Genomic DNA, 11,984 nt, shown 5'->3' on the forward strand with positions numbered 1-11,984 from the left:
AGTTGCTCGTTCTAGCTCTAAACAAGTGGTTCCCACCTTTTTTTTTATTAGGACCCCATTTCCTGTGTCCAAGAACAGAAATCCCCCTCACACACACACACACACACACTCCTACCCGCATGCACACAGTTAAAAGAGAATGATTAAACTTCATATTGTCATGCCCCTCACACAGAGTTGTGACTGTTCTATTGGGTGTGGTTTCTGGGTTTTATAAATGTAATTGTTACAAATATATTGTTGGGAATCTCACAAAGTCAGCACAGAGAAAATGGCGGGGACCCCCTTGGGGGATTATGGGGTTATGGACCCTGCTCTAAACCACATCAGGGTTAGTATTTTATTTTGTAGAGAAGCTTGTGTGAATATTTGTAGACATGAGATGTGAAAAGGGTTTTGTACGTTTGTCTTCATGAAAGAAACAAGATTCACTGTTTTGTTAAAGGTGCAAGAGGGAAAAAAACGAAGTAAGAAGGACATCCTGTGGTCAGATTTGGTTACTGCAGCCTGTTTTCTAAACAAGCGAGTCACTATCTCATGAGCATTTAGTGAGTGCCAGTTACGGCTCAGTGCCAGGAGATCCTAGATGACAAAGACGGGTCATTCATAGTGAGTTGATCATTAGATACATACATTTCACTGTATTGATATGATTGAAAAGGTAGTTTGAGATATTTTTGGAGCTGACAATTTTTTTCTAATTAATCTTTAGCCTTGCTTGCTCAACGTTAGCTTCTAGCCTTCTTCACCCGATGCTGTGGCTTCTTAGGGGTACAAGAAATTACTTCTGGGTTTCTCCTGTTTACTGGCTTCAGTTCTTCACAAAATGCTGCTGCCTTTCTCCAGATGGTGTGAAATTACAAATGCCAGCGCAGCACCGTTGGCTTGGTGCAGACTCACCAACCTCGCGGGCTGACAGATGGTAAATAGTTAACTACGCCACCTCAGGCCATTTAATTAATAAAATTAATACATTTAAGGTATATAGTTAATGCCAAGACTGACTCTCTTTTGAATCTTCTTTGCTGCTTCACACACACCCCGCTAGAAGGCGGCGCAGACCGCAACATTATATATTTATATGTTTATGTTTATGTATTTAGCAGACGCTTTTGTCCAAAGAGACTTACAAGTGATAATCGGCATGTTGCCCTTGAGGCTAACAACAACAATAACAACAACAACCTGACATCAGTCGTGGAGAGGAGGGAACAAGGAGTGGACAGTAGAGAGGGGGGATGGGTGCAGGGAAGGTGCTAGTTAGAAGATGCTCTCTGAAGAGCAGGGTCTTCAGGAGTTTCTTGAAAATTGAAAAGGAAGCTCCTGTTCTGGTAGTGCTTGGAAGGTCATTCCACATTTGTGGAACGATGCATGAGAAGAGTCTGGATTGTCCTGAGCGTGGTGTAGGCACTGCTAGCCGACGATCCTGCGATGACCGGAGCGGCCGGGCCGAGATGTAAGCCTTTGCAAGAGGATTCAGGTAGATGGGAGCCGTACCATCTCGGACTTTGTATGCTAGTGTTAGCAATTAGAATTTGATGCGTGCTGCTAGTGGTAGCCAGTGGAGCTCAATGAACAGAGGGGTACTGTGTGCTCTTTTTGGCTGATTGAAGACCAGACGCGCCACTGCGTTCTGGACCATTTGAGGAGGTCTCACAGTACAGGCTGGAAGACCAGTTAGAAGGGCATTGCAGTAATCGATGCGGGAGATGACAGTAGATTGCACCAGGAGCTGGGTGGCATGTTGTGTTAGGTATGGTCTGATCTTTCGTACGTTATACAGCGCAAAGCGGCATGAACGAGCAACAGAGGCAACATGATCTTTAAAGCTCAGGTGTTCATCAATCACAACACCCAGATTTCGAACTGCCTTTGAAGGAGCCAGAGATAGGAAGTCATTTTGGATTGAGATATTGTGCTGTATGGGTGGTTTTGCTGGGATGACAAGTAGTTCAGTTTTAGAGAGGTTGAGTTTGAGATGGTGGGATTTCATCCATTTTGATATGTCAGAGAGACAGTTTGATATTCGTGCAGAGACAGTGTGGTCGTCCGGTGTGTTTTTATTTGTTGTGTTAAGCACCTTGGGGCTGACTGAAGTGAGCTAGAAATAAATAAAATTTATAAATAAAATTGAAGAAGAAGATGATAATCTGTCATATGTGGAAGGCTGTGACTTGAATTATAATCCCAACATCACATTTAAGTGTATTCTGTGTTTTCCGACGGATTTACTGTCGATATAAAGTCCAGTGACTTCATTAGGTGAATAATTAAAACACGATGAATTGGTAGCAGCTCTACGAGCTATTTAGCTAACCAGAGTCAGTGATCAGCTCCAGCCAGGCAGCGGGGCTGCACACAGAAGCAGATACACGGTAGGAGGTCAGAACTAAGCCGTGTGCTGCCAACGAGGTGAATCAGAACCCTGAACATCATCACAAGTCCTGCAGACCGGTGCCAAAAGCCCGAGGTGGGTGTTACACAAGGCTGGTTCTGTTTGACGTCAAGCATCCAGGTCTAAGTCTAGCCCATTAAAGACGAAGATACCATTGGTGTTATGTTTCAGTGGGAGGAAACTACATGGTACCACGTTTCTGCTTCACCAGTAACGATCTGAACTTTTCACCTTAATCTCTGTTCAGCTTCGACTCACCGTTGATGACCGGAGTGAAAGCCGCCATTCCTTCATAGTCTGGATTACTCACAGTTTTATCCAGAATCAGACCCCCAATACTGGAAAGGATGAAACATCTTAATGAGTCCGACTGGTTTATAAATAACATTTAATCTTTGAGATGTGACTTTTCTCATTTCTAAGAATGTCAGCCTGTTATTTAAATGTAAATAACCTTTAAAACCAGCAGGTTACATTAATTAAACTATTTGTTTTCAGTCCTGTTTCTGGTTTTCTTTGAGTTTCTGATACTCTAGGTTTTATTTCTGGAATCAAAACCTCCCAGATTTATTCATTACTTTTTATTTTTGGACTTACACTAGAATCACCCTAAAGCAAAGGTCCACTTTTCTTTTGACCAGTCGGACTCTATACTGAATGTGACTATTATTTGTTACTGAGGTATTTTTATAGCAAAGTAACATATTCGTCATGAATGGTCCCACCTGCTGATAGACATGGCCAAAATAACAGGCTGCCAGCCTGACTTTAGGACCTCTCTGATTGGTGGAGAGTGGCTGGCAACAAAGACCCAGGCTGGGGTGAGGAGCAGGAAGAATCCACACAGCAGGGGTGGCAGGTACCACATGTCTGCAGAGAAACACAGCAGATCTGGGTTCAGACCTGCAGCCCACCAATAACAGGGGGAGCTTCTAACCCTGGGCCACGGTCGCCTCTGCAGACACCATCACCCTAACACCACTCTCAGTGGGGTGAGTGCAAATCTGTTGGAACTAGATCTGGAGTTTGCTGCCCTCTCCTGGATTAAGTTAGAGCAAAGCAACATCCTGGTCATGTGACTGGATCAACAGCATAATGTTCCCCTGAAGTTTAAAAAACTGAAACCAAAATGTTCCCTTCACTGGGAAATATGTTGCATTTAGTGACCTCTGACCTCTGTAGCTGAAGAAGAAGCTGCTGACTCCAGCAAGTAGCGATAGGGTGACGAGGTCTCCCAGGCTGGCGGCGATGGGTGTGGCCACATTATCTGGGTTGATCCCCACCTTCCTGGATGCGAGGATCACTGCCACCACCACTAAACCTGACGTGGAAACAGAAGGAAGAAAGTAATATGGTTGAAGATTTCTCTCTTCTTCTGCTGCTGTAACCCATAACCTCTTGTTTCCAGACACAGCCACGTTGTGTTTTTGGAATCAGAGCAGATGAGTTTGGGATGCGGGGTTAAACTCCCTTCTACCCGTGTGCACACATTCTTCCCATCACTCCAATTGATCCGAATGTTATTTCTATGTTTTAGTGTTGAAAAGTCTGCACATGAAACTTGTTCTGCAACCAGCCTCTGGGGGGGCGTTTCAGGTCCTCAAACTTCAGATTCTGCTCTCTGTTCCTATCTCTAATTATATTTCTGTTGAAGGTCTGACCTAGAGAGAGGGCGGCGGCGACAGCAGTCGTGACGCTGCTAGCACACAGGATAGCAGCCTGCATGGCGTCCACTCGTCCTCTGGTCAGACAGCCCAGAGCCACGGCTGCAACCGCGGCCAGGAGTCCCACCACCGTGGCCTGCACCTACAAAGTCCACATTAAACCAAAAAGGAGGAAGCATTCATTCACATGATGGTCCCGAAGGGGCTGCAACCAACGTAGCACGGAGTATAATGTTAACAAGCTAAGCTAACTTGCTACGTCGACTAACTAATTAACCAGTCAGGCCCTCTTTATAAAGCACTTTTCATACAGTTTGTATAATAAGTTCAAGTAAGAATTTAAAAAAGATAAAAGTCATATGAAATCCACCTTCCTTCTGAAAGCATTGCTAAACACCACAGAGTCATAATGACAACAATGACAGGTCTTAAGGTTGTTCATCATCTATGAAAAGAAAAAACTCTGAGCACGAGCTGTAAGAGTGTGTTTCACCGGTCGAGCGGCTCTTATGCACTGGTGATGAAGAAGTAGCCTGGCCTGCCAGACTCGTCCTCTGTTTAATTCTACACAGAGAGCGAATGTTTCCCATAAGGAAGCACAGGGCTGGCTGGTCAGGCTAATGAACAAGAGCCCAGTAGGTGCTTCCTTTGTCAAGATCTGCTCTAAAATCATTGGAGTTAAACAAAGAGACCTTCGGTCTCTATGGGAGGAGCGGGCGCTAAAGAAGGCTAAATGTATTTTGGGTCAGCCTCTCCACACGCTACACTGGGAGTTTCAGCTCATGCCCTCAGGGCGGCATTTTTACCCTCTCGGAAAACAAATCCTTTTTCTAACTCTTCTGTTATTGACCTGGTAAACTTTATAGAAGGTGTAACCCAGAAACTCGGACCCTGAGTATGAGCCCGTTGTAAGAGCTACTCATCACTAGGGCCTTTATGTTTAATAAATGTAATGTTGGTAGGGACACACTGATTGATTGATGGTTTGACGGATTGTTTTGTTTCTTGTTTTTTTATGGTTTTTATGGTTTTATGGTTTTTATAGTACGCTACAAGTAAATTGTCCTTTGGGACCAACACAGTTTTCTAAATCTGAATCATCAGCACAATGAATTATTATTATATTGTTATTGGATTTTCTTGTGGGATGAATAAATGGTTTTTAAATTTGAATGAAACTGTCACGTATTATAGCAGAGAGGATAGTTGCTGTGTGTTATTCATAGGTTGGTGTGTGTGTGTTGTGGTGGTGTCACCTGAATGAGAGCCAGGTTAGAGAACACCATCCTCCATCGCTGCTGGGCCTCATCCAGCTGCCCGGTGTTGGCCTGCAGATGGAAACAAGTGGACGTAATGACATTTCCTCATCGAGCTCTATCAGGTGACTGTGTGTGTGTGTGTGTGTGTGTGTGTGTGTGTGTGTGTGTGTGTGTGTGTGTGTGTGTGTGTGTGTGTGTGTGTGTGTGTGCGTGTGTGTGCGCATGCACAAGCTTGTGCGTACCTGCATGCATGTGTGTACATATGCATGTGTGTGTGTGTGTGTGTGTGTGTGTGTGTGTGTGTGTGTGTTTGTGTGTGCACATGCACAAGCTTGTGCGTACCTGCATGCGTGTGTGTACATATGCATGTGTGTGTGTGTGTGTGTGTGTGTGTGTGCACATGCACAAGCTTGTGCGTACCTGCATGCATGTGTGTACATATGCATGTGTGTGTGTGTGTGTGTGTGTGTGTGTGCACATGCACAAGCTTGTGCGTACCTGCATGCATGTGTGTACATATGCATGTGTGTGTGTGTGTGTGTGTGTGTGTGTGTGTGTGTGTGTGTTTGTGTGTGCACATGCACAAGCTTGTGCGTACCTGCATGCGTGTGTGTACATATGCATGTGTGTGTGTGTGTGTGTGTGTGTGTGTGTGCACATGCACAAGCTTGTGCGTACCTGCATGCATGTGTGTACATATGCATGTGTGTGTGTGTGTGTGTGTGTGTGCACATGCACAAGCTTGTGCGTACCTGCATGCATGTGTGTGTGTGTGTGTGTGTGTGTGTGTGTGTGTGTGTGTGTGTGTGTGTGTGTGTGTGTGTGTGTGTGTGTGAGTCACTCACCACGGTTGACAGTCTGGAAGCCAGTGTCATCTCCAGATTCCCCTTCAGCCCCACCAGAGCAGGCACTAATATAAAAACCTCTGAGATCTCTCTAAACACCTCCCAGTGCTGAAAAACACACCAGTGGTCGGTTAGTGGCAGCGCCACTGTGGAGCTGCACAACAGAGTAACCATTTTAAACCCTTTTTCTATAATTTACCCATCTGTTTTCTATCGGTGACTAACGCAGGAATTAGGGGTAGGCGAGCTCGCATGTTCAACTCACAGTGAGAGATAATATTTCAGACAGAACCAATACAAACTTTTCCTGTGAACTTGCTCGTTAAAGTGACTGTGTGCATTTTCCCTGGCGATAGGGGGCAGTACATACCTAAATCATTGCAAGCAAGCATTATTTTTGTGTTCAATTAAGACCTTACCAACGGATGGCCATTTAGGTCAAAAATCCTTGGGAGTGCAGCTTACAGCAAAACAACAAGAACATCAGACTCCCTTTCATCACTGGCAGTGAGTGAAGAGGTAAATGTATAAAACAACATTTGTTATTGCTGAAAGTTTTGTAACCATTTGTTACAAATCAGTAAAGGCTTTCTGTCCTCATGGGCTTCCATAGGAGGAAACATGGCATCCAATATGGCGTCGCCCAGAGACTTAGACCCACTCCTATGTATTTTAGACCCAGACCAAGACTCTCCCTTGCCCTGCCTCCAACATGCCTCCATCTAAAATCCTGAGTTATCTCTGTAGTTATGCTGCTATAGGCTTAGACTGCTGGAGGATACACTGACCACTTTCCACACTCGACTACTTTCTTCTACAATCTGCTCTTTAACTGTATTATTTTCTGCTATTTCAGCTGTAAACTTATTTTTTCTCTAAGTGGTTTTCTCCCCAGAAGAAGCTACAATGATGTTCTGCTGAGCTGTGGTGGCCTCATGGAGGGGGCCATCGTCTAGCACACTGCTGCTAACCACTTAAACATTCTCCCTCTCCTGATAATAACTTTTTACTTTCCTTGACATTGGATGTGCTAATACTAGTTTATCCGTTTAATTATAGATCCACTAGGATAAATACAAGAAAGTTTATCTCTCACCAAATAGAATATTTACTAAGAAATCACAATGTAACCATAGAAACATGACTTGTCTTTGTGTGTGTGTGTGTGTGTGTGTGTGTGTGTGCGTGCGTGCGTGCGTGCGTGCGCGTGTGTGTGTGTGTGTATGCGTGCGTGCGTGCGTGTGTGTGTGTGTGTGTGTGTGTGTGTGTGTGTGTGTGTGTGTGTGCGTGCGTGCGTGCGTGCGCGTGTGTGTGTGTGTGTGTGTATGCGTGCGTGCGTGTGTGTGTGTGTTTGTGTGTGTGTGTGTGTGTGTGTGTGTGTGTGTGTGTGTGTGTGTGTGTGTGTGTGTGTGTGTGTGTCTGCTCTGTCTTCTCCATCCCCAGTGAGTCATGGAGGATGGCTGCTTATACTGAGCCAGGATCCTCTGGAGGTTTCTTCCTGTTAAAAGGGAGTTTTCCTCTCCACTGTCACTAAAAATGCTTGCTTAGTATGAGGATTGCTGTAAAGACTCTGACACTAGTCAGTGACTCAATGCAACCTGCTGGGTTCCTTATATAGGAAACTTTTTTCTGATTGGCTTAATGAACTGACCTGTATTGGAATGTTTATTATGTGAAGTGCCTTGAGACGACGCTTGTCATGATTTGGTGCTTTATAAATAAACTTGAATTGAATTGAATTCTGCTCAGACACGTGAAAAGACAGTTACAGTAGTCTAAGCGTGAGGAGATGAAGGTGTGGAGAACTGTCTCAAGTTCAGAGCGGGACAGAATGGGACTCAGCTTAGCAACGTTCCTGAGATGGAAGAAGGAAGAGCGAACAAGAGAACTGACATGAGAATCCAGGGTGAGAGCTGGGTCAAAGGTCACGCCAAGATTCCTGATGGAAGGTTTGGTGTGAGAAGCAAACTGATAAAAATCAGGCGTGTAGAAGCAGGATTACAATTAAAACAAACTGAATCCCGGCCCCCCAGGACCAGGACTGGGCATCCCTGCTCTAGATGATAGAAAGACAACAGCAGCTCTAACACCCACTGGTCCCTACCAAGGTCTGTAGAACCGCATCTCTGAACCACAACATGACGAACCTTGAAGCAGATGGACTCCAGCAACAGAAGACTCTCCTGTCAGCTAAGAACAGGAAAACTGAGGCTACAATCCTCGCAAGATCACCAGAACAGGACCAAAAGAGACTGGAAAACATTTCCTGGTCTGATAAGTTTGGAGTTCAGCTGTGACGTTCAAATGGTCGGGTCAGAGTCTGGTCTCACCAACATGAACGCAGAAATCCATCCTGACTTTTATCTGTGCTTATTGTAATGGTGTCGGGGAGATGTTCTTGTCCTACTTTGGACCCCTCAGTCCCATCTGAGCCTAATTTAAACCCCACAGCCAGCCTGACTATACTTGCTGATCATGTTCATCCCACATGAGCCCATCTTCTGACAGCTTCTCCCAGCAGGATCATGCACCATGTCACAAAGCTCAGATGATCTCTAGCTTGTGTCTAGTATTGATGAGTTCACTGGACTCCCAACGGATTCTACAGTCACCAGATCTCAGTCCAGAACCTTTGAGATGTGACTGAATGGGAGGTTCTCATCATGGATGAAGCCATGTTTTGGTGTCATTATAGGATGGACCAGAACCTCTGAGTAATGTTTACAACTGCAGCAGTGACGGAGGAGTTGAGTGCCAGTCATGTAACTGGAAGGTTGCAGGTTGGAGGGGCTGACTGGGCTTTCATCTTGCCCTGGTCCCCGAAACGCCCGAAACGCATCAGGCACAAAATACAACAAGCACAAGAGGATGTGAGCTGACATTAACGGCCGTGTGTTAATTGAATTATTTGGCTGCATGGCAACACTTTGAGAAGGTTACTGTGGCTGTGAGCAGGACGTAGCTTTCTGGAGCACAACAACGGTCAGCTCTGTGCGTCCTTTCCACTCAAAAGAATCCCCAGAGAGTCCACATTAATAATGTAATATAAGTAGAACCAGGATCTTTTTTCGGGCTCCCCCTGAGTGTTGAGGATTTCCAGGGGAGCCTGTCACCTTTTAGTGTGAGCCGGGCTCCCCTTAGCTCCCTCGTAATTCGAACCCTGACTGTAGCTCATCACCACCAGCGTGTGAATGACTGGTTAGTTGTGGGGTTACTTAGTGGGCTAGAACCCTAGGAGATGCTTTATGAATACAGCTCATTTAAAACAGCTTGTTGAATCTATTAAAGGGAGACTAGGCAGTTTTAGTTGCTTTTAGCACCTCCTAGTGTCCGTTTTGTAGAACCAAAAGCCTTACATACCTTACATATACAAGCATGTGTACACACTAGGGTTGTCACGGTAACCGGTATAGCGGTAAACCCCGGTAAAAAAGTTGACAATAAAAATAACCGTCCAGTTTTTAAAAAACTAAATTATCTCGGTGGGTTTACCGTGGCCGCGGTTTCGGCGCGGTGACCCTTACCAGCCACCGTCGCTTCAGCTGAAGATCCCGCGGCGCGCACACGCACTTTTTAGTTTGCAACGGCACCAAAACTTTGAAGCTGAAATAATGGCCGAAGGAGGAGACGGCAGCGCCCAGGACATCCATCAGCCCTCAAAGAAGACTATTTTGGAAGTATGGGCATATTTTGGATTTCTGAAAAACGCTGAGGGACAGTTAATAGAAGACTGCTATCCCGTTTGCAGAACGTGCAGGAAACAAGTGTCTGCAAAAGGCAGCAACACTTCGAATCTAAAGGCACATCTGCGTGACCATCACCCACGTCTCTACAGCCAGTGCAAGGTAAGTTAACATTAGCATTTTAGCTTAAATGCATGACGTGAGGACTTTTGGTTGAGGGAGAATGCAACGAGTCACTATATACTGCAGCCGCAGCGTCCTCTGCCAGCATTTAAACCGTGTCACGGACACCCTGTTGCTGGATGAAGCATCTTATTTGTTGATGGTGAAGAGAAATATACAATTAGTTCCTTGTCATTGATTTGTTTACTTATTCAATGCCATTTATACTTGGACATTTGGATTTGATTACATAGTGTAGTAGTTATTTTAGTAATTTGTTTAAAGTGGATATTTATTTTAAATACATATTTTTTAAGGTTGACTTGTACAGTGCTCAAGTCAAGTGTGGACTGGAGTTTTAGATTTTCATTTTGATAATGAAGAAAACAAGTATATGAGAAAACAAGTGGTGTTTCTTTGATTTGTTTACATACTGTTTATGTTTTGAATGTTTGGATTTGTATAATTTAAACCTGCACTGACTACTGTAACATGTTCCAGAAAAAGAAGCTATTTGTTCCTTTACTTGTGAAAAGTTGCACTTTTGCTAAGGCTTTGTGTTATTTTAGGTTTAATAAACACTGTTAAACTATTTCAGTTTGTGTAGAACAGGACTATCAATGCTTTCTGAACATATGCAACACCGTTTAAAAAATACCGCGATAATACCGAAAACCGTGATAATTTTGGTCACAATAACCGTGAGGTTAAATTTTCATACCGTGACAACCCTATTACACACACAGGTGCTCACATGGTGCTCTCATAAGTATGGACTTGGGCACGTTCAACACATGTCTTAAGGCTGTGGTTGGCACTAAATGCACTGTGATTTATTATCGTGTGATTGTTCAGTAAAACAATGTTGATTATATATTTCCTCATCAGGTTGACGCAGTGATAGCTTGCTCCTGTTGTAATGTTGTGTGTCCCTTTTCTGCAGGTCTAGAAGCAGACTCTTGTTCATGTTGTCTTTTCCTTTCTCTTTCACCTCTGTCTCCGTGTCTGGTCGGAATTAAAAAGCATTCAAAAAACAATAACAATGAAGTTTTAAGTATCAGGCGTGACATTAAAAGCAGATGCTTTGATGCTCCACCTGAGAGAAAATCTGTAAGGCTTGTTACCAGCATTCAGACATTAATTCTGTTTGCTTCACAGCCAGACAGGACACGGGGAAAATAAATAAATAAAGTAGAACCAAAAGCAAAACTTATCTTCTTGCTCTGCGCTTGTCTTTTTAACACATCAATCTAACATCTGAAATGTCTCCCCAGCCTTCATTAGCGTCTACAGGAGGGATTCATCACTTAAAAAACAAATCAGCTGTTTTCATGATCTAAACCATGCAGGAACCAGACTGCAGCGTCAGCGCCTGTCAGCTCAGTTTGTTTCTAAGACCAACAGACCCACATGCACGCACGCACATGCCAGAGCACACACGCACATGCCAGAGCACACACGTGCACACACTCACACTCATGCGCACAAACGCACATGCACGCACACACACGCCAGAGCACACACGCACATGCACGCACGTGCACACTCACACTCATGTGCACAAACGCACATGCACGCACATGCCAGAGCACACACACACATGCATGCACACACGTGCACACTCTCACACTCGTGCGCACAAACGCACATGCACGCACGCACATGCCAGAGCACACACATGCATGTATGCAAGCATGTGCACATACTCACACAGACAAATGCACATGCATGCACTCACACACCAGAGCACACACACATGTACGTACACGCACACCCATGCACATGCACACCCACTCTCACACCAATACATGCCCATGCATGCACACACACAGAAACCCACACGTGCGCACACAAACACATTAGAGGAAAAATGATCTACTTTTCCATGCTGGCACCGTCCATGACCATCCCAGCTGTCACCATTCCCGTTCCAGACACCAGGTACAGCAGTAGAACCTGAGCTATGATGCTCCATG

The 11,984-nt window shown here is 44.7% G+C and overlaps 1 protein-coding gene across 1 annotated transcript in view; it reads right to left on the reverse strand.

Moving 5' to 3' along the window:
* Positions 1-11,984, reverse strand: part of LOC107385923 (solute carrier family 41 member 3) — a 32,900-nt gene that overhangs the window by 11,508 nt on the left and 9,408 nt on the right. The window contains exons 3-8 of the mRNA XM_054748095.2: positions 6,164-6,271; positions 5,316-5,387; positions 4,057-4,201; positions 3,570-3,716; positions 3,121-3,265; positions 2,654-2,733 (exon numbers count right to left, since the gene is read on the reverse strand). Coding sequence (XP_054604070.2) covers positions 2,654-2,733; positions 3,121-3,265; positions 3,570-3,716; positions 4,057-4,201; positions 5,316-5,387; positions 6,164-6,271 — 697 coding nt within the window. The remainder of the gene's footprint in view (positions 1-2,653; positions 2,734-3,120; positions 3,266-3,569; positions 3,717-4,056; positions 4,202-5,315; positions 5,388-6,163; positions 6,272-11,984) is intronic.

This window comes from Nothobranchius furzeri, chromosome 3, assembly GCF_043380555.1.
Source record: "Nothobranchius furzeri strain GRZ-AD chromosome 3, NfurGRZ-RIMD1, whole genome shotgun sequence".
Lineage (NCBI taxonomy): Eukaryota > Metazoa > Chordata > Actinopteri > Cyprinodontiformes > Nothobranchiidae > Nothobranchius > Nothobranchius furzeri.